Genomic DNA, 23,598 nt, shown 5'->3' on the forward strand with positions numbered 1-23,598 from the left:
CTACTGCCCCTCCCTTTACTTTGTCACAAGATACCCATCAGCAAAGCAGCTAAGCAGTACCCACTGCTCATCAAGTCCGTGGTCATTGGAGAGATGGCCTGGTGTGCCGCTGGGACCAAGAAGGGCTCACTTTCTGAAGTTTTCAATCTGGCGATGGTGAAGAACTATTGTGACTAAACAAGGTTCATACCATGCAGTGTTAAAGGGGGAAGAAAAGCTAGGAGTCCTGGTTCGCTTTCTATTGCTGGGATAAACACCACAGCCAATCGCTCAGGGAGGAAAAGGTGTATTTCGTCTTACGGTTCATCACTGAAGGAACTCAAGGCAGAAACCTGAAGGCAGGAACTGAAGCAGAGGCCATGGAGAAGCACTGCTTCCTGGCCTCCTCTCAGCCTGTTTATACAATCTTAGGAGCACTTGCCCAGGGGTGCCACCACAACAGCGGGCTGGGCAGGCTCTCCTCTATCAATCATTAGTTAAGAAAATGTCCCACAAACTTGCCTACAGGCCAATCTAATGCAGATATTTCTGAATGACAGTCCCTCTACCCAGATGACTCTAGCTTTTGTCAAGGTAACAAAGCACTAACCAGCACACTAGGTTTGATGGGAATACTCCAGGACTCGGGACCAACAGAAGGAAGACCAGGAGTCAAAGGCCAACATGGGCTACACAAGACCCTGTCCAAAAACAGAAAGGCAAGGAAAAAAAAGAAAGAAAGCTCTCCCTCTAGGGCCAGTTAGAGGAGCTGCCTCTCTTATGCACCCATGAGTCTGGCAGAGTTTTTTCCTGCCCCTCAACCAGGACAGGTTTGACAAGTACAGAGATTTGAGTGGGTCTGATTCTTTCCTGAGTCAGATACAGTTGGACATCTTTTGGGAAGAATACCATGAGCTATGACATGCTGATGCCAGGAGTCCTGGTGAGGGTTGCTGGGTCCTGGAGTTTGGGAGGACCTTTCTTTTAGGACCTGGACAATGAGGCAGCAGAACATGGCCCAGGACTGGTGACTACTTCATTTTCCACACATGTCAGTTGGCATTCTCACAGAATTCTCCACTTAAAAAAGTAATGTCGTTGTGGACCTGTGCACTTAAGTTTCTTCCTTATTCTTTGTGTGCGTGGGTGTGTGTGGGCATGAGAATGTGTGTGCTTAGGCCAGCACATTCCATCATTTTAGAGCTGTTTGTACTTCAGCCATCAGCTCCAGGGATCAGAGGCAGGTTTTAGGCTTGTATTTGAACAGCTAGTGCTTTTGACCACTAAGCCACCTCTTGCTGGCTGTTGGTTTTGTTGTTGTTGTTGTTTGTTTTTGAGACGGGATCGTTGTGTTCAGCCCAGGCTGCCTGTTTCCTAAATGCTGGGATTATAGGCATAGACCCCCATTCCTGGCTTGATTTGGCCTGTGTTCTTTTGCCCTGTCTTGACAGTTTCTGAGCTGCCCCTGCTTTCTGGCCACCACACAAACCAAACCTTCCTCCCTTCCCTCTGGGGCTTCTTTAATAACTCAGAGGTCTGGAGACCCATGAACTAGTGGTAAGTTGATTCTTCATAGCTGTGGAGGCTAGGTGTCTAAGACCAGCGCTCTCTTTGTGGAATCCTGGTGGGTCTCCTTTGTAAGACTACAGACTCTACTTATGAAGTCCCCATCTGTAGACTCGGCTCAACTCTGATAAGCCCCACCTCCTACTCCTTTAACATCATGATGAGGGTTTCAACCCATGAATCGGGGAGACGTGACAGTCCACGGTAGATCCCTTTGGGGGGACTAAGGATCTGCTATGGGAATGTCACCACACCTAGGGACTTTCTACTGGCAGAGCTCAGAAATACCTGAGCAAGTCCTTACCAATACTCCAGTGTACCCTAGTCCCCCACACCCTATTCCCTCACAGTTTGTGTCTCTCTTCATAAGAACTGTTAGAGGAGAGGCAATGGCATGCACCTGTAACTGCAGCACTTGAGAAGGAGAGAGAAGGATCAGGAGTTCAAGGCCAGCCTGGGCTACATGAGACTATATCTTGAAAAAAAAATGTTGCAACTTTGTACAGGAATGGGATTTCTATAAGAGGCCCTCTTGTTTGTGTCAGAAGTAAAATGTACAAGGAGGGAGACATGAGCCAGTCTTGGGTCTGTCAGCTCCCAGAGGATGTTCTGTATATATTAGAGATTTCAGGGTGAGGTCCTATGGCCCAGTAAGTCATGGGTTCAGCCAAAGTGGGTGGCATGAAGTTCTCTGGAGGGTGGGGTACTGGCAGAGTTGGGGTTGAAGTGAGGGAATTGTTTGACCTCTGAGCTCGCTCTATCCAACCCACTTACTTAGAAACAGAGCCTCACTGAGTCCCCAGGCAGGCCTTGAAGTTGTGATCCTCCTGTCTCAGCCTTCTGAGCATCACCAGGCCTGGCTCTCTCTTTATTCTTTTAGAATATTTACCACCACTGGAAGTGGTGGACACATCTTTGGTCCCAGCACTATCTCTGTGAGTTCAAGGGCAGCTTGGTCTATAGAGCAAGTTTCAGGACAGCCAGGGCTACACAGAGAAATCCTGTCTCAAAAAGAAAACAAGAGAATTCACAGGCTGGAAAACGCACATGGTGTGTGGACAGAACAAAAGCTGGTGTCTGTTCCTCCTGTCAGAGTTGCCTGCTGAGGCCTCTCGCTCACAATGAGCCAGTGGAAGCTCCTGATCTCCAAAGCTGATAACGATGCTTTTTCTTTTGGTTCTCTGTCTTCCAGTTGGTACTGGTTTGCTGTGGTCACCATACAAAGAGAAGAGAGGTTGGGGTTAGGGCAGGCTGGCTCCCCTGAAAGGCTGAGTGTGTTCCAGGCCCTTCCCCTAGTCAATGACTTTGCTGTACACTCTGACAATCTGTGGGGCATAGGTGTGTCATCCTGCCTGCTCCTCCATCACGTTCACAGGGTGTTCTGTGCACAAGACTCAGGTTCAAATCTCCTCTACCCCCTTTATGGTGCTGAGGATCAAACACAGGGCACACTGGGTAAGCTCTCTACCACTGAGAAATTCCCACCCACAGAACTCCCCTTTTGAAAGGACAGAGTCATATTCAATTAGAGCATATTGGATGGTCACATTTTTAATTTGATTGCCTCTTTCAGGACACTGTCTTCTAACACAACAAACCTATAATGCCAAACTCTGTTGGCATGCACACGGGGGCCACCTCTTGTCCCTTTCTCTCTGCTGGTACCCTGGGGGACAGTTCAGTGGTGCGGTGGTGAAGCTGGGTTTTGGGAGGCAAACTGTAGCTGCCTCCATGCTCCAAGCATGGGAGCAGAGCACTGATAGCTCCTACTACTCACAGACTGACACATGATGTGTCCACGGCTCCCCCTGAAGCAGTGCCAGCCAGCCAGGGTCATTCTGCCTTGTTTCTTGAGATGTGTTTTCTTTCCCTCCAGGCCACTGCTCATATTGTCTGTCCACTTCACCCCTTCCTTGTGGATCTGTAAGGGCAGCTTTGCAAAAATATATAACCGTGGCGTGTCCGAAGCCCACTGGCAGTTGGCAAAGGCTTCGGGGGCTGCCCCACAGTGGTGATTTGTCTGCAAAGGACAGAAAAGCTGGCTCTAGGATAGAGGAGGGAGAGCCTCTGGCATGAATCCAAGCTCCGAGGATGTCAGAACTGTGCTCCACTTCAGCTCCGGCTGAGGGCAGGGAAACGAGCAGGCCCGGCTAAGGCGGAGGGAAGCCTGGCACAGCTAGGCACTGACTAGGGGTCGAGTGTGTAAGCAGGCAGTGGGCAGGTAGGGAGCCACCTTGACTGTACTATGTAGCCTGGATGGCACCAGCCTACCAGAGACAGGAGAGCAATCCAAAGTCCTGTCTTAGCCAGTGGGCAGTGCTGGTCCTCTGTGAGCACAAGTAAAGGACAGCTCTCCTGGATGGCCGCTGCTATAAAACGCAGGCAGACACAGAAGTAATGCCAAAGGAACTCCACTGTGGAGCCCAATGGGCTTGGGAAGACTGAATGGCAGATGCGTGCCTGGAAGGGTCACACTATTGTGGTCTTTTCCTTTCTGCTGGGGACCGCATCCCCATTTCAGCCAGTAGGTAGTAGCTTCTAACCCTTCCTGGTGGCATCTGAAGGTCAAGGTTAGGAGAAAGAAACTGGGGCTGGAGAGATGGCTCAGTGGTTAAGAGCACTGACTGCTCTTCCAGAGGTCCTGAGTTCAAGTCCCAGCAACCACATGGTGGCTCACAACCATCTGTAATGGGATCTGATGCTGTCTTCAAATAAATTAATCTTTTTTTTAAAGAAAGATATAAAGAAAGAAAGAAAGAAAGAAAGAAAGGAAGGAAGGAAGGAAGGAAGGAAGGAGGGAGGGAAGGAAGGAAGGAACCTACTCTGAGCCTGTGTGTCTGTGTGGACAGAATGGGGTCATGGAAACCACTGCTCTGCTGGGTTAAACACCAAAACCAGGCTTATCAGCCTGCGGGCGATGAACACGTCTGGAATGTGGGCCCGCCCTGAGGGCAGAGGGCCCTACCTGGACTGGGAGGGGGCATCTCTTCCGGGAGGATTTCTCCCACAGACGGGCAGACTGAGGCATTTCCCACTCATTCCCACTCCCTGGCTTTCTAGGGTAAGGACTTGACAATGGAGAATGAGCCGCAGAGGGCTGTGAGACAGCGCCTGCCTGGGCTGAGATCAACCCTGTCTACATTAACACACTAACCCCCTCACAATCACACGGAGGCTTCAGTCTTTTGCTCTGAGCCAGCCTTCCATCCTCACAGCTGGCCCCAGACTCAGGCCCCCTTTGGCCACTGCTATCCATGGACACCCTGGTCTTGCACTGACGGCTGGCTCTGCTCTGGCAACCTATCTGTTGCCTAGGTGGCTCCATGGGGCGGGCCCACTGACTGGGGAGGGTGGAGCACCCTGAGAGACTTAAAGAGCTCCCAAGGCACACCCTGTGCCCTGCGCTGCCGCCAGATGCCTCAGCTCCCACCATGGCTGAAACCACCAAGCTCCAGCTCTTTGTGAAGGTTCTGGGCATGCTGGGTTAGAGGGGTGCTGGGTTGGTTTTTGCTGTTGTTCAGGTGGGGGGGTGGGTCTTCCTAATGGTGCCTACGTCTTATCCCTGTGGTGGGTTTGAGCTGCCCCACACAGGGCTGAGCAGAGCCAGGCATCCTGGGGGAGGGCTGCCATAAGGAGGATCAGATAGCCCAGGCATCCTGGGGGAGGGGCTGCCATAAGGAGGATCAGATAGCCCAGGTCCTGCTCTTCCTTCACCTTGGCTCACGGACCTGGCTCAGCTCTGGGAGAAAGCTCCTCAGTGAGGAGGTGTCAATCAGTAGCTGGCACCAGCCATTTAGCTAGAGATTCAGGATCAGGCTGGGCACTTGCCAGAGATAGCCTTATTAGCTATCAGGCCTGTGCTCAGATCTGAGTGGGAGCAGGACCTGGCCTCCTCCTCGGTCCCTTCCCTCTCCGTCCCTGAGCTGTTAACCTCAATGCCCAGTTGTGTGGGTTAATCACTGGAAGATGGTTCTCTGGCCTGCCCCACCCTGCAGCCAGTCTCTGTGACTAGAACCCTTTGGCTCTGGAAGAAAAACTTTTGTGCTCCCCATTCCAGGGATCAGTTCAAGGGCCCTCACTAGACACTTGTAGACGCCATGCCCAGCCAAGCCAGAGCCCTAGCCTGCCTCCAGAGCCAATGGCAGTGGGAGGCAGAGTCCCACCCAGCCAGGTGGCAGGATTCCTGGGTCTGCTCAGAGCGGGACACCTCTCTTCCACCCACCCAGGCCAGTGAGGATGGCGAGAGCGTGGGACACTGCCCTTCCTGTCAGCGGCTCTTCATGGTCCTGCTCCTCAAGGGCGTGCCCTTCACACTCACCACAGTGGACACACGAAGGTGAGACACCACCCTGGACCCTCCCCTGGTCTCTGCCCACCTTGGGCCAGCCACCTCCCCTCTGCCTGGTGTCCACAGGGCATTGGATGTGCTGAAGGACTTCGCACCGGGATCACAATTGCCCATCCTACTCTATGATGGGGACGTCAAGACAGACACACTGCAGATTGAGGAGTTTCTGGAAGAGACATTGGGGCCACCCGAGTGAGCACCTGATGGGGCAGGAGGGCAAAGATGGGACCTCCTCGGGGGACACCTGGGAGAGTGCCTAGGTAGGGTGCTTTGAGGCACAGTGTACTTAAGGGTCTGATTGGAGTTCTCAAACCACTCACGCCTACAGCTTTCCTGGCCTGGCACCTAGGTACAGGGAGTCCAACACAGCAGGCAATGACATCTTCCACAAGTTCTCTGCCTTCATCAAGAACCCAGTGCCTACACAGGACGATGGTGAGACACAAGCCAGCAGGTACAGGCAGGAGGGCTAACGCCAGGCCAAGGCTGAGTCCTCACTGTCACCGTTGCCCCTAAGCCCTGTATCAGCAGCTGCTCCGGGCCCTGACCAGGCTGGACAGGTACCTGGGTACACCACTGGACCATGAACTGGCACAGGAGCCACACCTTTCTGAATCCCGCCGCCGCTTTCTCGATGGTGACCAGCTCACGTTGGCTGACTGCAGCCTGCTACCCAAGCTGCACATTGTGGATGTGAGTGAGGGAGCAGTGGGTAGGTGTGGGTAGGTTGGGGGCATTGAGTGAGCCCTTCATCACACTCTGCTGCACCCACAGACCGTGTGTGCGCACTTCCGCCAGAGGCCCATCCCTGCGGAACTGTCCTGCGTTCGCCGCTACTTGGACAGTGCATTGCAGGAGAAAGAGTTCAAGTACACGTGTCCACACAGCGCAGAGATCCTGGCAGCCTACCAGCCTGCTGTGCACCCCCGCTAGCACCCCTACCTCCATACACTCATCTGCATTCCCATAAAGCATCTCTGCCACAAGTAACCGTGTCCTGAACATCCATGGCCAGAGACCCACCATGATGCCACCTCACCTATAGTGAGAAACATAGTTAAAGGTGGTTGCCCAGAGAGATGAAGGCAAGAAAGTCCACTGGGCAGAGCACAGTGCATCCTCCTCCATGGTGTGGGACAGAGGCCTGGGGCCCCTTACAGCTGCCTTGGCACAGAGGCATCAGGGATCTAGGGGACTGGATTAGTCTCCCAAACCAGTCAGGCCAGCACTGGGTGGGGTGCCCTGGATGGCCAAGAAGGGTGGAGAACAGAACCCCATGGAGCTCAGCCTTTCGGATCCAGGCCAAGTGGGTGGGGGCAGGCCTACATTCCTCAGTCCAGCCACAGGCTGTGGGCCAACCCTATCTCCTATGAGGGGCTTCCATTGCCTGATGCCCTGTGGGGGCCTCCAAGACAAGTCCCCTGTGCACCTTTGTATGGGACAGGTATGATCTGCCTGGCCTGGGTGGGGCTTGGAAGTGTGGGACACCATTCTAAGCCTTAGAGAGTCCTGGCTCTACTAGAGCAGGACTCCCTCAGCTTCTGCGCTGACCACGTGGAAATAACACAATAGGTCTGAGAAAGCTCGCTGCCTGCCCTCAGACCCAGGCAGGAGAGCTTCCTGGATGCTGAGAGCCTGATGCCTCTGTTTGCATCCAGGGGCTCCACAGTACACCAAAAGGGTCTTCTCTGGCCCCGTCCCCAAGGCCAACCTTCACCAGTCAAGTCTGGCCTAGCATCTCTCCCCAAGGGAGCAGTTTATTTGATGGGGAAGGGATGAGAGGTACTTTTGCCCATCAGCAGGACCACAGGGGAAGTGAAGCAAAGGGTGTCTCTGGTTAGGGGTCCTAGATGTCCCCTTTCCTTGCAGACAGACTCCTGGCAAGGTCACACAGGCTTTGCTAGCTTCAGGTCTCATCGAAGTCTACACCACCAGCTGGTTTCTTACTAGAAGGCAAGAGAGTATGTAAGGCAAAGAGGAAAAGGAAGGGACCAGGGTAGGGAAGACAGGTGGCAAGTACCTTTTGAAACCAGGGTTGACGAGAGACTCCCCTGGACACCGTCTCCTGACCCCAGACCCAGAGCTGCCTCTCTGGTGATCAAGTTCTGCCAGAAAATAGGATCAGGGAAATCTTGAATTCCAAAGAACCCTGGCCAGAACTCTATCCACATTGAAAGATTCTCCCTAGAGCGTGGGGCATCTGGAGAGGCAGTTCCGGGGAAAGAGCAGCCCCAGCCCACATGCCAGGCCTGCCCCTTACCTGGTAAGAACTGAGTGCCTGCTGGCTGGGTGCTCTTCCTGGGGCTAATGGCGGTCTCTTCTGTGGCTGGGAGAAAGCCATGGCATATCACTCAATGCCAGGAGGGTCTGTGAAAGCATGTCCCCGAAGGAAGGTACAGGTGCCCACACATACAGTACCTGCCAGCCGCCTCTCCAGGTTGCATACATGCTCTGCCAGGCTGAGAGTCAAAGCCTGCAGCCTGGGGGCTGCCTCTGGGCTGGGCACCTTGGAGAGGTCAAAGGCCAGGGCAGAGGTATCCCCTGAAAGGGTCATCAATGCTCTGTCCTCTTGCAGTCTTACAGTCACTGCCTGCTGTTGGCAGGCTGCCCTAAGGAGGGAGATGTGTGTTATGGCCACCATGTGCTATCACTACCCCAAGCTCCTCATTCACGTGGCCTCCCTAACTGGAACTTACCTGAACCGGGAATGGATATCCTCAGTCCCACTTAGGCCAAATCGGGCTTTCTGTTGGAAACACGTAATTGTCACTAAGTGCCCAGGACCCTGGACCCACTGGACATTCCAAACTGCCCAACCTTGGAAATGCTATTAGAACCACTGCCACGGGGAGGGGTGGGAGGTGGCAAGCTTCCAGATGTCTTCTATCCCCAGTGCAGTTACGCACGAGCGTCGCCAGGCTGTCAGGCGAGAAGCAGGTGCTCCAGAGCTCCGCGGCGTCCGTCACACTGGGTGGGAGGGGCTGTCAGACACTGCGCCCGCTGCGCTCCCGCACCCCACATCCCTACACTCCACTCACTAGAGGTTGAAATCGTCGCGGTCCCAGTCTCCACCATTCTCCGGCTCGCAGTAGCACACCAAGCGGGGAGAGCCGGAGCCCGGCGGCAGAATGCAAAGCGGCAGCGACAAGGGCGGAGGAGCCATGACAGCAGGGCGGTCTCGCCGCAAGAGCCAAGCCAGAGACAGGCTCAGGGCGCCTGCGCAGAAGTATGAACTCGGTGACTCGCAAGCTAAGACGTCCGTTCAGAGGCGGAACTTCTGGTGTCTAGAGGGACGGAAGGACAAGACTGCAGGGACCGGCGGTACTCAAGGTTGACGTTGTTTCCGGAATCCAGACTGGGGTACCTAGAGGGCGCGGCTCAGCGCGTGGGGCGTGGCTGGAGGCACTCGGAAGGCGGGGCTTAGCGCCTTAGCGCCGTCAGATGTAGGCTCCTCAGTGCTATTCTGGGCTTTGCCATGTGGCCCTTGCACCCTAGCAGAGATCTACTATGGCCTCACTCCCTGTGCTCCTCCGCTTTTCTAGGTCCCTCTTAGCAACCGCACACATCTGCTGCTCTTCAATGCCGGTCCTCTTTTCCTATCTATCTCCCATGGGCTTGTCCTGGAGGGCCTCCAAACTGTTGGTCACTTGTCCCTTCATGTCACTTTAGATATAAACACATCTCTTTCCAAAGCTGAGTTGTAACAAAATACAAGAGTAAGTACAGTACATTTGACAAACGTTTGGAGACCTCCCCACATAATTTTCTCCCTGGCAATACCCTCCCATTGCTCGAGTCACCACCATCCTCTGTGTGCTACCTGTCGGCCCTGAGGACACCTTCACCATCACAAGGTCTCTGGAACCTGAGATCTAATGGGAGGGATGAATAATCCAATAGGACAGCACTCAGCTTGCAGCAAAGTGTTGATCAGAATCCACACAGGGCCTGCAGAATAGGGGCTGGTGCCACCTGCAGAGAGTGGAGCCCAGAGAAGGGTATGCTCAGGAGGAGGCCTGCTAGGAACAGAAGTCTTCCCAAGGCTGTGCAAGACTATCAGGAACCTATAAGACCCACGGTGAGAGTGGTTAGTAACTTCGAATTGTGCTAACATTGAAGGGTGCCATCAGCCAAACACACTCAGTTCCCACTTTCCTCTAGTTTTGCTCCCGACCAGAGCCTATGTGTGGGTTGTCTGTCCCCAGCCAGGGTACTACCCATAGCTCCTTTGAAAGCGTCCTATTGAGGCTCCATGTAGAACATTTCGCCTCTGCCCAAGTCTCCATTCCTCCCTCCCATGTCTTACTTTCCCTGCCTGTCATTGTGTACCATACATCCTGGTCTTACAGCTCTGGCACAGCGTTGATGTCTGCCTGCATTTCTGTCGTTGTCTGACCCTCCCAGGAGCTGCATCTAAGGTCTTGCTACTGGAATATGGAAGGAGTGATGGCTGACCTTTCTCCCACAACACAAGGCAACCCAGAGAAAACTTTGATATCAAAATACGGAGGCCTGCCAGTGCCGGTGCCAGTGCCAGAGCTAGAGCCAGAGCTGAGAAGCAGAGCCCTGTCCAGACCACGGGCCTGGGAGATGGATGTGGCATCATCTTCCACTAGAGGGCCTGCCCCAGCCCCTAAGGCTGCTTCTTGTGCTAAGCCTCTAAATTCTGCAGGGATTTGTTTCTTGGCCTCCTATGAGGCTGCTGGTTTTGTTTGCTTGCTCTGTTTTGTTTGTTTTGCCAATGTGAGTGAAAAATTTTAAACTGACTACAAAGCAGAAATAATACCATATAATGAGCCTCAGATGAAAGAATTATCAACATTTTGACAAATTTACAATCAGTATTTTTTATGAAATTCCATAACTTTTACAGAATGTTTTACATTACAGATAGCATTGAACTTTGCCCTCAAACAGTTCAGGACAATTTTGTCTTTTCTTGTAAATCCCGATGGAAAGGCTGAAGCCCAAGGATCCCAGGTACCTACCTAGCAGGATTAGATGACAGGGTCCTAGCACACATGCAAAAGTTAAACGAGTTATGCGGTATCCAGTATAAACAGAAATAGTACACTTACCTTTCCCCGTGTGTTGTACATATGTGTGTGTGTGTGTACACATGTATGTGCAAGTAGAGACCGGAGGCCAATGTGAGTGCCACCCCCCAGTCATTCTCATTTTTATTTATTTATTTATTTTTTGGTTCTTTTTTTCGGAGCTGGGGACCGAACCCAGGGCCTTGCGCTTCCTAGGTAAGCGCTCTACCACTGAGCTAAATCCCCAGCCCCCTCATTTTTATTTAATATTTTATTCATTTTATTGTGTATGGGTATATGTATGCCATGGTGCAAAGGCCAGAGGTCAAAGGGCAGCTGGTTTTCTTCTTCAATCCTGGGTCCCAGGAATCAAAATCAGGTCATAAGACTTAGCAGCAAATACCTTTATCCTGAGAGACAGCTCAACAGCCTTCTTCTCCCCCCCCCCCCCCGGAGCTGGGAACCGAACCCAGGGCCTTGCGCTTGCTAGGCAAGCACTCTACCACTGAGCCAAATCCCCAATCCTCAACAGCCTTCTTCTATTTAAGGTACGTGAATGCTGAATCTGTCTACAGTGGCTCCCATGGCACACATGAAGCAGGGTGGAATATGGCTTGCCCCATATAACTATGGTCCCAGAGCAGGAGCTTCTGGGCAGCTAAACCAGCAGTATTGTACTCTCAGGCCAGATGCTGGGGACTACAGGGTCCAAGAAGGGCCCTTAGGCACCTTGGGTCTTCCTTCTGAAGAACTAGGGTCTGGTCCTTTCCGAGCACCAGGGTGCAAACCTACACCCTACCCTACCCTAAGGGACCCAGCCTATGTGGTTTTGAGCCTTAGACAGGCCTTGCCACCCACCATCCACGCTCTGACTCCCTATGAAACACTGCTGCTGTCAGCTTCACCAAAATTTTTATTGTGCTTGGGGAGCTGCAGAGAGAACAGGGAGGTGTTTGGAGGAAGATTCAGCACAGAAGCATCATGACCAGATTGACTCTGCAGGTGGCTGGGTCCATCAAACAAGGAGCAGGTGTAGTGGGTCCCCAAGCATTACCAAAAGTGGGGGGAAGGGTCTTGAGGGGTAGGTGAGCTACTTGAAGCTATTGTGGCCTCCCTGCCTTCTCCATAACTGGAGACCACACCCAGGTTGGTGTTGGGGTGGGCACTAGGAAGGACCTCTGGGGACACTCATCTGTGCCAGCACAACACACTGATGTGTTGAGAAAGCGGGTCTCATGGACGCCTTCGCCCTTCCCTAATTCCTCCACCCTCAGCTGATGATAGTCTCTTGTGTATACTGACCTGACATTCTGCTCCCTCGCCTGGCCTAGACACTGAGCCCCCTGCTGCAGACTTTTAAGCATAGAAGTCCCAAGAAGACACTCTGAGAAACAAAGTTTCTTTCTCCATGAGAGAGCACATGGCCAGACCTAGGCTGGGAACACTGCTCCAGGAGAGGGGGCCTTGGCTGGCACTGGGGGTTACCAGTACCAGCTCCCCTGCCAACGTACTAGAGTGTTGCTTCTGTGTCTTGAAGTACACCACAGCAAAATCTCTGGTTTGTCCCTGAAGGGCACAGGAATGTCACTCTAGGTCATGACTCAGAGTGAGAGGTAGTTTGCTGACCAAGATTCAAAGATGCCTGCCTACCTCAGAAGCTCCCCAACATGGAAGCCGCCCCTGGGACACTCCCCAAGATGGCTACCCATTTGCCATCCTGCAGCCTATACAATGAGGTACCCTACCCCACTTCTTTCCCTGCTGCCAAGTGACAGTCTTTCGCCCATCCAAGCTCCTCACCTGGGTTGTGGAACTGCCTGGCCATGGCGGTCTTGGTGAAGGTTGCTTCCCTCTCCTGGGAACTGCCATCTGGCCTAGGCAGAAAGAACTCCACACCTGAGCCACCAGTGACCCTTGGTGGTGCGCAACCCCAAGATCTGCCTGGCTTTTTCAGGCAACCCCCGGGAGCTGAGGACATTGCCCATGCAGAGCTGTCACAGGGTCTCCTGTTGGCCCTCACAAGGGGACCAAGTGCTTCAGCTTACAGAGTGTTGTGATGGGGCATACTCCAAGGCATACATTGGCGGAGTGTAGGTCCCCAGCCTCCTCTGCAGACACACACATACAGACAGACATACACACCCTGTTTCCTCATGCAGGTCACAGGCAGACTTTCAGTGTAGGCCAAGGTCCTTTGGGGAGCTTCTGTGGCTCTTCCTTGGGTCCCCACTGCCCAGGCTGTCAGGAGTCTATGGGCTGCACTTTGGTATGTCAGAGACAGATCTAGTCCCCACTCCCCGACCATCACTGAGCTTCACGCTTGCCCTCATCTAAGGGCAAATTGAAGTGCAGTCATAGGATCGCTCATGTGGGATTACCTAAACCTAACAGCCAGGTCACCACTGGGCAAGGCTCTCACTAGAACCATGCATACCTTTTATAGTCCTGGAAGCCCTGCTTCCTTATATAGCCGCACGTATGTGCTGGGTCCTCTGGACTGCAGGGTAGGGCGGGAAAGATGGGTAGAATCCTCTGTGTCCTAGAAGAGCCCACTTCATCTTGCCAGGATGCTCTTGCTTTCCTGCCAAGGCTCAGTGTCCAGTACCATGGCCTCTGTACCTACAACTGTAGGTTGGGAGAACGAGGCAACCTATTCTAACTGCTGGTCCGGGACACTGTGCTCACAATGTGATCTGCTATAGCAAATGGATGGAGGCCTTTCTTGAAGTCTAAGACACTGATAGGCTGGACCCAAAGAAAGTGTGCACAAAAGCTTGGGGTGAAGAAAGGAGATGGGTTTGGGCTTCCCTGGTTGACATCGAGGTTGTCCTGACTGGGTACTAGAGCCAGGGACACTCCAAGCAGGGCAAAGAATGAACAAATCAGTAGAGCCACAGAATTTGGAGGGTCCTACAGGCCAAAGAACTCTCATGGCTTCCTCTCAGTGGCCTTCGTATCCCCAGATGCCCTGAGATAGCTGGCTTGCCCTGGGACACACCCAGTGTGATAGACCACTGATTGACTTGCACTCCCACATCACACCCTGTCAGCTCATGGTTCCAGTGGGAGGGGTGAGGAACTCAGCAGTCAGGGGCAGGTAGCCCAAGTGACCTCCAGGCCTGAGGGCTGCCTAACACTTCTCGGGTGTCAGAACAGGCATAGTGTATCCCCTTTCTTCAGGAAGACTTCCCAGAGGCAACCCTCTCCGCTGACCCGAATCTTGGTGTAGTCTGCTTGGGCCTGAGACCTGCTCACTATGAACCAGGAGGGAAAGAGATGAGGACTTGGGAATAGCTGCTCAGGTGGAAATTTGGAAGAAAAGGGGGACTAATTGGGTGGCCATCTGTGGTTTTGGTGCCTTTGATGCTAGGGCTCTGGTCAGAGGGCTGGGGTAGGAGCAGAGGTACAGGCAGCCTCTCCAGCCCACTCTATCTGTTAAACGACTCCTTTTTGCCCTTCCAACTTTATTGCCTAATCCAGAGATTCTTATCCATACCTTGAAGAACCTACAGGGTCCGAGGCTCCCTGGATGGACGGGTAGACTTGTCTAAGGGATTAGCGGTTAAGTGACTGACGCCCCGCAGCCCAGCCCAGGCCTGGCTGTGGCTGGCAGCTTGCAGGACCTGTGACTCTCTTGGTTGGGGTATGTCACCACATAGAGGTTGCAGCCCCTCTACGCAGAGTAGGCGCTGAACCTGATGCATTGGTCAGGCTGTTCCTACTCAGGACTTGAGCAGGGACAAACACCCATCTGGTCATCATACTGAGAAATTTATAAGAGGGCTATAGTGATGGCCCGGAGGACAGACAGACAAAAGCCGAGGTCTGACTTGCTTTGGATTTTATTTCTCCACCAAGGCAAAGCTGGAGGGCGGAGAAGGTCTTTGGGGAGCCAGGGCTTGGGTCTCAAGAGTGACAGAGCACGGGAGTCCTGAGGCCACATCACCTGCACAGAAGAACAAGAGCCATCAGTGATGAGGGCAGCACCCTGAGCCCAGTGGGGCCCAAACAACACTTCCGGCCAGGGCCTCCTAGGGTATCCCTCCAGGGCCTATGGTCTCAGAGTCTCAGTCAACAGCACAGGTGAGGAGCCAGCCCTCTGACTCGCCATGTCCATCCCTGGCCACCAGTCCCTTCCCGATCTTGTCCATTCTGGTTCCTTGGAGACTCATTTTGCAGGATGGGCTTCATGGGGCGGTCCCTTCCCATTGCTGTTATCCTTCTCCCATGAACCCTTGGCCATCAGCTCTATTCCTGCCACTGGAATTGGAACTGTCCTTTCTCTCTGGCTGTCTCACTTGGACAGTCCTTGGGCAGCTGCATCCCCCCCACCCCAGCCCGCACTCCGTGGTCACATGAGCACTCAGTGGTCTTATGTTGAGTGAGTAAATGGCACTTACCATGTGTTACCTGTGACTGACTTCTCTCACCTGTGTTTACTCTTGAATGCACTTATCTGTTGAGAAAGAAGCCCAGGGAAGTAGTCAGTATCAGGCTTAGACCCACAGTCACCAGGACTTTGTCTTCTCCCTGGACTTTACGAAGCCTCCCCAAGGCTGAGCCCCACACTTCAGACTCCATCCCACTCCTGCTCCAATCTGTTCTTTAAAACATAAAAGGTGTCTTTCTCCATCTGTTAGTGCCCCTAAATCCCTAGCTAGGGGGCTGGCAGACAGGGCAGCGAGGTGTCCACCAGGAAGAGGGTTCCCAATAAAGGGGGCTGCAGGTCGAGGTACTGTCGGGACAGACTGACACCTCCATTTCTTTCCTTGGAGCCCCTGGACTAGTAGGCGGCCACACTCTCCCCAGTCCACAGGCTGCACTAATCTGCACTAATTCCCTCCTCAGCAGCTTAGCCTCCCTCACCCGGTTGGGGCAGGAAAACAATGTCCTCCTCTGTGAGGCCCTGGTCCTTGCTAAAGGTGATGAATTTCTCCTTCAGTTCCTCCTTCAGAAGCTGGGCTCTGCCTGGTAGATAAAGAAGGGGCCGGTGTCAGGAGGTGAAAAGCCCTCGCCCTGCCCCCACACACCTTCGTTACTGTCCTCTGGGTTAGGCCTTGGTCTGTTTCCAACCTCAGGCATCTGCCCTGTGCGTGGGCCTGTGGGCTGGGATACCTACTGTAGAGGGTGGCCATGCGGAAGTCCTGGCCTGGGCCCTTGGTGCCCTTGCTGAACAGGAACGCGTACTCATCGTAGTCGGTTTCTACCACTGAGAGGGAGTGGAAGCTGCCCCAGTCTGGGAACCCAAGAAATGACACTGATTAAGACATGTGGCTCCCACATCACTATCTCCCTCTGCTTGGAGGGGGTGGCCTTTGTGGGCTTCTCTGTGGGGAGGGTCTCAGGCCTTCCTCCTCCACCCCTGCTTTGGCTTCTTTCCCTGTGCTCCCCTGGGTGGCCACCACCCAATCTCTAGCTTCCTTCCTGAACACTAACTCCAAACCATGAATCTTGGGGAGAGGGCAGAAAACACTTAGACTCAAGAAATCATCAGGCTGAGTTACAATATAGCAGGAAGGCCAAGGAAATAGGGTTCTGGTGGGAATCCATAGATCAGGTGAGGCATGGAAAGAGGTACTTGGATAGGAGCTATGAAATGTGGGTAGGATTTGGGGAATGCCTGTATGTGACCCACTTGGGCAGCAGAGTACTGGGAAATTTCATTTGGACAGGAAAGGGGCCTGGAAGAATGTGGCTGGGTTTCAGAGAGGCCAAAGTCCCTGGAGAGAGGTAGCCCTGTGTGCCTGAGGCAGATTCACAATCAGGTCTGGTCTTGGATGACTGACCCTTGTGGTGTGACCATTATCCCCACCTTTTGGGACAGGGGGCTGCACAGTCTGCCAGCATTTACCTCAGAATTTACCCAGATAAGGAAGTGGCTCACTCACGGGGGCTGTTGTAGGTGTACTGTCCGGGAACCCCTGCCGGCTGCAGTACCATCACCTTGGTCTCACACTGGTTTTTCCTGTGGGTAGATTACCCCTGATGTAAGGGAACAAGCCCCAGGATGTCCCCCAGACAGGGTTGTGGGGCCTTCTGTCCCGAAACTTGCCACACCCCCTTGTCTCACCTTAGGAAGGTAGAGGTGAGGTTGAGGCCGCCTTCTGTGGAGGGAGCTACCACTGTCTGGCACATAAACAGTAGCTCTTTCTTCTCCCGGAACCAGCTTGAATTGGAGGCGAGGCCCGCGCTGTACCAGCGCCCCAGGAACTGTGACCAGTGGATGCCCGGGTCTGCACCATGCGCCCCTCATGGGCAGACCCTAGTGGGCTGGCCTTCCCTACTCTGACTCCTCCCACACACAGGTTCTGGTAGCATCCACGCCCCTCTCTCTCTCTAGTAGGCTGGCTCATTGCCTCATTGACCCCTTCCTTCCCCAGGATGTTGAGCTCCCGTCTTTGTCCCAGTGCTCGCCCCAGTCTACTCTTCCGGTAAAGTGGGTATCAGAGCCACATTCCTGGCGGAGTCAGGTGGACCAACCAGGCTGTGTGCCAGCGCGGTTCCAGACAGCTCCCATGGCTGACAGCGCCCAACGCACCCTCTCTTGTGAGAGAAAGCCTGGCTCTGACCTGAGGTTTCTGTTTCCTCGGGTGTGGGGTAGGGGACCCTCTCACCTTGTCTTGTTGAAAGTTGGGCTGCACTGTGTCATGGCCCTGGGCTGGGGTCTGTGGAAATCCCAAGAGACCCAAGAGGACCAGCCCGGTCCACAGCATTGGAAGAGCAGCCATTTGCTTGGAGTAGAGCAGGTGTCTGAGCCTGAGGCCAGCAACGTGGGCAAAGCAAGGAAGACTGTGGGCAGATGGAGCAGAGGCCACCGTGGAGACCCTATTTATGAACCAGGCTTGGCCTCCACCCAAGGCCCAAGGACTGCCCACTGGAGGCTCGTGATGCTGGTGTGAGGGAGGGCGGGCGGCTGCCCCAGCTGCAGCCTCATCTGTTCATTATGTAAGAGGCTCCAGCAGAGCCCCATACCTCAGTGAAGAACGGGCAGGGGCAGGTCAGCAGGGCAGGGCAGGCAGAGGCCTCTGCCTGTCCCCCCTCCCCAACTCCAGAGGCAGAAGTGGCTCAGACCTTGTCCACCCTGCCAGCAAAGCCCACATACCTCACATGGTGCCGGATGTGTACTCTGGAGCTTCCCAGCTGCTGGAAAATCTAGTCACTGCCCACCTATGGCTAAGACCTGCTTCTCACAAGCCCTACCTACCATCCCTTTCCAAGTCCCATGACCCCAGCAGGGAACACAAAGAACCATCTGTGCCTTGAACATTTGGTCCTGAAAGGCTAGCAGTCATAGGGCCATGAGGAAACCTCACCAAGATAAAGAAATTCATGCACTCTACCCTGAAGTGAACCCAAGAACCAGTCGTGCTGAGTACAGTCCCTCCCTGTGGTCATCCACTGGGGTTCATATGGTGGCCCTTTGGGGTCCCATAGAGGTGGTGGGTGGAGCGGTGGGCTTCAAGCTACTGTAGGTGAGGACAGAGTCTGTGGCTTCTTCTTGGCTTTCAAGGCCTGTCCCTGGATGGGAGACCGATGATCTCAGAGGAGCTGGTAAATACCACCCTTCACCCCTCCCTGTGTCCCAGGAATCTTAGATTCTGGGACACAGGATCATTTAGCATGAACATCTGAGTGGTCTTTGTGAGGAAGGTCTCTTGCTTTCTCACTCATATTGGGTAGATTGGAGAACTACCCAGAAGAACGCAAGATCTCACCCTGTCACTCAGCCCCCATCAGCGCCTGCCTGCCAGAAGGCTCAGCTCCACCCACACACTGGACCTAAGGAGAGAGGGGAAGCTGACCCCAGCCAGGCCCAGTGGCTGATTTGGGAGTTTTCTCCAGAGAGGCAGAGCATTCCCATGTCTGGGTACATCAACCTGTGTGTGGGGTCTTGTAGATGACTGAAACCCCCGAGCAGAGTCATCTGAAATAAATACCTGCAAGTGTGGAAGCCTCTTATGGTTTGGATCTGAAATGTCCCCAGCACTCTCCTGCTTTATACAGCCTCTGCTGGAGGCAGGTACTACCTGGGGATCTGTGGAACCTTTAGCAGGTGTGGTCTCGCTGGTAAAGTAGGTCGTTGGAGAAGGGCCTTTGAAGGTGATTTCTGGTCCCTGCTCCTGCTGCTTTCTTTTCTCCTTTGTTACTAGTTCCACGCCTCAAAATAAATCTTTCTTCTCTAAAGTTATTTCTGCCCAGATACTGTGGTTTTATTTTTCCCCATTATTTATTTATTTATTTATTTATTTATTTATTTATTTACAGTCTGATTGCTGCCCCCTCTTCCTTGCTCCCCCCTCCCCCAGCCCCTCCCTCATCCCTGATCCCCTTCTCCTCTGAGGATGGAAGCTCCCCCCTCCCATATCCCCATCCATGGTACATCAAGTCTCTGCAGGGCTAGGCAGATCCTCTCCCACTGAGGCCAGACGAGGCAGACTACTTAGGGGAACAGGATCCATAGGCAGGTCTCCCCCTCCATCTACCCTCTCCCAGCTCCAGTTGCTGCAAGGGATACTGTGGCTTTAATGACAATGAAGAAGTAATCCAGACCTCCTGGAGGGACCATGGCACTCAGACTGACTCTTGATGGTTCTACGTCCAAGGTCAACCCTGGTGCATTAGGGGCTGCCCTGTTTCCATGCTAACGACGTTTCTCTGACCATGCACTCCTGTGTGCCCCTTCTGGGCCAGTGCCAGGACCCCACCTTACTCCACACCCATCCACAATGCTGCTCAGGCTGGCCTGTCCCACTGGGGACCTGATGGTGCTGATTCTGGTGGAACCATGAGTAAAGGTGACTAAGAAGGGACAGCACATTGGTCCTGGGACACCTCTGGAGGGGACAAGCTTCTGAGGTCCATAGCCTTGCCAACCCCCACCACAGCAGAAGGCTTCTCCCCACCTAGATTTGTGCCCCTGAAGTGCCTTGTCCCAATCTGCTCAATGGCCCAAACCAGAGTTGCAAAGGAGTGGGGAGCCTATAGTCCTTTCAAGTCCTCCTGTGGCCCTGTCTCCTGTCTGAGAGAGTTGCTTTTTTTTTTTTAAAGATTTATTCATTTATTATATATAAGTACACTGTAGCTGTCTTCAGATACACCAGAAGAGGGCATCGGATCTCTTTACAGATGGTTGTGAGCCACCATGTGGTTGCTGGGAATTGAACTCAGGACCTCTGGAATAGTAGTCGGGTGCTCTTAACCACTGAGCATCTCTCCAGCCCAAGAGTTGCTGGTTTTATCTCCCAAGTGTGTCTGCATCAGTGCCTGCCCCCTCTACCCCTCTCCTAGGAGAAGCCTGAACACCTGCAGGAAGCCTGTCAGGAAGCGTAGTGGAGTTCGGACTGGGGCCCCTCCTCCCCTGGTCTCACAGTCCCATTTCACCAGTTTTCACCAGTGATTTCCTGTGGGGACCTAGGAATGCAAAGCATGCCAGAACTCAGCCGGTGTGAAGTGAGTCTGTGAGTCCCTCAGCTTTAGCCTCTGCACGATCCTGGGTGCCAACGTTGCCTCTGAGGTCTTCTCTCTTGGGCACTGACGAAGTTGAGGGCATTTGCTTCCCATGAGCACAGGGCAGCTGTGTGTTACAGCCCAGCTTCTCCCAGATTCCCCTCCTGCAGCCTCTAGTGACTGAAAACCAGGGGTAGATGATAATATGAGCAAGACAGAGATGTCATCCTGCGTCTAGCAGAGACGAGGTCACCCAGGCCAATGTCCAGCCTTATGTGCCTCAGTTTCCCCATCTGTGCAAAAGGAGTGGAGATGTTCCTAGTTTGCAGGAGCTCTTGGAAGTTTGTTAAATGTGGGCCTTCCAAGTCACGAGGAATTGTTCACAGTAAATAGGGGCATCTGTTGGGCCAAGATAAGACCTTGGACCGTCTTCCTCCCCTCAGCCTGGCTCTGGTCAGGCCTCCCCTCTCAACCTTACTGGTCATAGACATTGGGCTGCATGAGGAGTCTGAGAAATTGAGGATGAACTGAGCTGGAGACCCTTACCCCACCTAGTCTCAGACCTGCCTCTCCCCATTGCAGCACTCAGGCTGTCCTGACGGGAAAGAGCCTGAGTCAGCATATGGGCCGTACACAGGACTGTGTCTGGGGTAAGACCTGGCTGCTCTGAGCACCCGCGAACTCTTGGACTTGGAAGGTTCTCAAGGTCTGAGCTTCTAGAAACAGTCCCAGCCTTGTCCTATAGGGAAGCAGATCCCTCTCCAGGTCATCTCCATGCTTCTCCTCACGGCCTGGTGGGACCTGAGCCAGGTGAGAGAGTGCTGTCTGAGTCCCCCAGTCCACCAGCTGCCAGAGTATAGCCCCGCAGTGTTAAAAGGTGCACATGTGTGAGTGTGTGTGCGCGAGTGCGTGTGGCTCCTCTGTGTTAAAAGGGCATGCATTTGCGTGCTGGTGCCCGTATGTGATCTTCGGGGGACCTAGGCTCCCATCCTCTCAGGCCTGATGTTTTCTCACAGCCCTTCCCAGAAATGTTCCTCAAAGGTCTGTACGTAGAAGAATGTTGTTGCCCTAGGCTGTGGAGAAGCAGCTGAGCGGAGAATTTTGGACTCTGAAAACTGACCTTAGTGGTACCCTGGTCTGTAGCATGAGAAAACCGGACTGGTCTGGAGATTACAGTGTAGCAGGCCCCGCTCACTGACCAAGCTGTGCGGGCCGCGCTCTGGGCTGCCTCTGAGTTTCTGTTCAAGTCCACACCCTGTTCTTCTCAGGGCTGCTTTCTGTAGCTGTCGGTTTCACCTGTTGATTTTGGACATGGCTGTCTCTCCCTGCCTCCCTTCTAGATTGCCTTTTCTCAGCTCTGTAGGGTCCAGGACCAGGATCAAGAATGAAGCAGGAGCCTGGAGTAAATTTTTGCCTTTAAGCCTCATGCATTTTGTCAGCCAGACCCAGAAGGGTCCCAGGACGGCCAGGCTAACTGCTGTCCAGGAAAGTGGGTCTAGGCAGGCAGCTGTCGGAAGTCAGGAAATCTGGTGGGACTGCCGAACACGTTCTCTTCCTACAATGGGGGGATCCAGAAAGCTAGTGGGCTGCCAGAGGGCCCGGCCTGGCTCAGCAGTGAGCAAGCCCGCGTTCTTTAGCAATGAGGCTACAGCATCCTTAACAGTGTCCCTGGAGGACCAGGCTGACTGGGGAATGGCTTGTTCTTCTCAGGCCAGGCTGGATGTCCTGGGCAAGATAGGCTGGGAGGGCCTTCAGCATCTCCTGGCTCCCACATGTGGGTTCACAACAGCTACCGGGTCTGGATTTCTTTTTCCTTTCGTTTTGAGACAGGGCTTCATTGTGTATCCCTAGCTGGCTTGAAACTCTCTATATAGATCAGTCTGACCTTGAACTCACAAATGACTGCCTCCTGAATGCTAGAACTAAAGTTGTATCTGGATCTTAATTTAAGTCCAGCCATGAGACAGAGCTCTGACTTTCACTGTGAGATCTAAGAGGACCCAGGGAAACCGATACACAGTTCTGAGAGACCTTACAGGTACCTAGCACGGTGTGGTACCACATTCTGAGGCACTGTGCTTGGGCGCTTCCCTTTCAGCCCCTCCTGGGATCTAGGCTTCAGAAGATCCTGGGGTCACATCTCCCTGCTCCCCAGCCTGAGACCAGGTGCTGTTTAAATACAAGTGTCTCTCTGTGTTTCTGAGCCTAAGGAGGAAGTTAGGTCAACAAAGCAAACAAAGGAAGGCAAGTGTCCCAGAGGATACTGCAGCCCCCAAATCAGAAACCCTAGCACATATACTTGTTGGGAGCGATGCCCTTGAAACCCTCCATTATTAATGTTATTATAATGGTTAGTTAAGTATGACTAGGTTCAGGGGTTAGGGATTTAGCTCAGCGGTAGAGCACTTGCCTAGCAAGCGCAGGGCCCTGGGTTCGGTCCCCAGCTCCGAAAAAAAAGAAAAAAGAAGAAGAAAAAAAAAAGTATGACCGGGTTCATCCCCAGCCAGCTGCAGAAGACTAATACAAAACTGGTGGTCAAGATAAATAATAGGGGTTGGGGATTTAGCTCAGTGGTAGAGCGCTTGCCTAGCAAGCACAAGGCCCTGGGTTTGGTCCTCAGCTCCGAAAAAAAAAAAAAGATAAATAATAATATGATAAAGTTCTCTTGCTGAGAAATACACCTGACATCAAGATACCCAATGTGATGACCTGTAACATTTCTGAAAAGCCAACATCCTGCTGACTAATAGATATGACAAACCTTTCTGACATCCTGTCAACATCAGCCGATTCCCTGACCACATGAATATTGTGTCCTTGGCCTGCGTAAATGTTTCTTACTTCTCCCCTCCCTCTGTTACCCCTGTTATGGTATAAATTCAGCCTTGGGGAAAAATAAAATTGTCACCTTGATCAGACTCTTGTCTTGGTGTCCTTCTTTGCTTCTCTTGTCCCCCATTCTCTTCCAGGTACCCTCAGCCCCGTCGTTGACAAATGACGCCCAACGTAGGGTTATTTGGAGGTCTCCTGGAGGAGAATGTTGTCCCCTGTGAATAGGCAGGCCTGTCTTCCTTGTTTGTCGGAGCCTTTGCTCCCCCGCTTCTGGCAACCATGGACTGCCAGACCTTGGTTCAGAGGCTTGGTGTGTGTTTCTCCCTGGACGACGCAGATCTCAGTGGTGAGTGATGGGACAAGCATTCTACAGTCAGCTTTTGTGACAGG

At 53.2% G+C, this 23,598-nt stretch overlaps 3 protein-coding genes across 7 annotated transcripts; 1 reads left to right on the forward strand and 2 right to left on the reverse strand.

The window, feature by feature from the left end:
- Positions 1-4,888: 4,888 nt before the first annotated feature.
- On the forward strand, positions 4,889-6,879 carry Clic3 (chloride intracellular channel 3). 2 transcript variants are annotated; one of them, XM_006233590.5, is made up of 6 exons: positions 4,889-5,028; positions 5,772-5,881; positions 5,960-6,085; positions 6,222-6,328; positions 6,411-6,586; positions 6,668-6,879. In XM_006233590.5, exons 2-6 carry the CDS (start codon positions 5,826-5,828, stop codon positions 6,824-6,826), a joined length of 624 nt encoding a protein of 207 aa, XP_006233652.1. In that variant the 5' UTR covers positions 4,889-5,028; positions 5,772-5,825; the 3' UTR covers positions 6,827-6,879. The 2 variants fall into 2 exon arrangements, with proteins under 2 accessions (XP_006233652.1, NP_001013098.2); NM_001013080.2 differs by having other exon boundaries at positions 4,968-5,012.
- Positions 6,880-7,618: 739 nt separating this feature from the next.
- Positions 7,619-10,965, reverse strand: Paxx (PAXX, non-homologous end joining factor). 4 transcript variants are annotated; one of them, NM_001399308.1, is made up of 7 exons: positions 8,932-9,179; positions 8,800-8,860; positions 8,590-8,639; positions 8,312-8,502; positions 8,154-8,213; positions 7,914-7,998; positions 7,621-7,839 (listed from the first exon to the last, which is right to left on the reverse strand). In NM_001399308.1, the coding sequence occupies exons 1-7, from the start codon at positions 9,054-9,056 to the stop codon at positions 7,800-7,802; spliced, it is 612 nt and encodes a 203-aa protein (NP_001386237.1). In that variant the 5' UTR covers positions 9,057-9,179; the 3' UTR covers positions 7,621-7,799. The 4 variants fall into 4 exon arrangements, with proteins under 4 accessions (NP_001386238.1, NP_001386237.1, NP_001386236.1 ...); NM_001399307.1 differs by having other exon boundaries at positions 8,154-8,219; NM_001399309.1 differs by lacking the exon at positions 8,800-8,860 and having other exon boundaries at positions 7,619-7,839; positions 8,154-8,219.
- A 3,791-nt stretch (positions 10,966-14,756) lies between these two features.
- Ptgds (prostaglandin D2 synthase) lies at positions 14,757-17,691 on the reverse strand. The gene is made up of 7 exons (NM_013015.2): positions 17,544-17,691; positions 17,000-17,139; positions 16,818-16,894; positions 16,049-16,165; positions 15,796-15,897; positions 15,330-15,385; positions 14,757-14,875 (listed from the first exon to the last, which is right to left on the reverse strand). The coding sequence occupies exons 1-6, from the start codon at positions 17,655-17,657 to the stop codon at positions 15,366-15,368; spliced, it is 570 nt and encodes a 189-aa protein (NP_037147.1). The 5' UTR covers positions 17,658-17,691; the 3' UTR covers positions 14,757-14,875; positions 15,330-15,365.
- Positions 17,692-23,598: the final 5,907 nt, after the last annotated feature.

This window comes from Rattus norvegicus, chromosome 3, assembly GCF_036323735.1.
Source record: "Rattus norvegicus strain BN/NHsdMcwi chromosome 3, GRCr8, whole genome shotgun sequence".
Classification (NCBI taxonomy): Eukaryota; Metazoa; Chordata; class Mammalia; order Rodentia; family Muridae; genus Rattus; species Rattus norvegicus.

Excerpts from the sequence above, each read along its gene's own strand:
- Clic3 (NM_001013080.2), top strand. The coding sequence starts at position 4,977 with ATGGCTGAAACCACCAAGCTCCAGCTCTTTGTGAAG. Across the intron at positions 6,086-6,221 it reads GAGACATTGGGGCCACCCGA|CTTTCCTGGCCTGGCACCTA; the intron begins GTGAGCACCTGA and ends TCACGCCTACAG. Across the intron at positions 6,587-6,667 it reads CCAAGCTGCACATTGTGGAT|ACCGTGTGTGCGCACTTCCG; the intron begins GTGAGTGAGGGA and ends CTGCACCCACAG.
- Ptgds (NM_013015.2), bottom strand. The coding sequence starts at position 17,657 with ATGGCTGCTCTTCCAATGCTGTGGACCGGGCTGGTCCTCTTGGGTCTC. Across the intron at positions 15,898-16,048 it reads CCGCATGGCCACCCTCTACA|GCAGAGCCCAGCTTCTGAAG; the intron begins GTAGGTATCCCA and ends TTTATCTACCAG. Across the intron at positions 15,386-15,795 it reads TGTTTTCCTGCCCCAACCGG|ATAAGTGCATTCAAGAGTAA; the intron begins GTGAGGGAGGCT and ends CTTTCTCAACAG.
- Paxx (NM_001399307.1), bottom strand. The coding sequence starts at position 9,056 with ATGGCTCCTCCGCCCTTGTCGCTGCCGCTTTGCATTCTGCCGCCGGGC. Across the intron at positions 8,861-8,931 it reads CGCGACGATTTCAACCTCTA|TGTGACGGACGCCGCGGAGC; the intron begins GTGAGTGGAGTG and ends CCTCCCACCCAG. Across the intron at positions 7,840-7,913 it reads GTCAACCCTGGTTTCAAAAG|TAAGAAACCAGCTGGTGGTG; the intron begins GTACTTGCCACC and ends CTTGCCTTCTAG.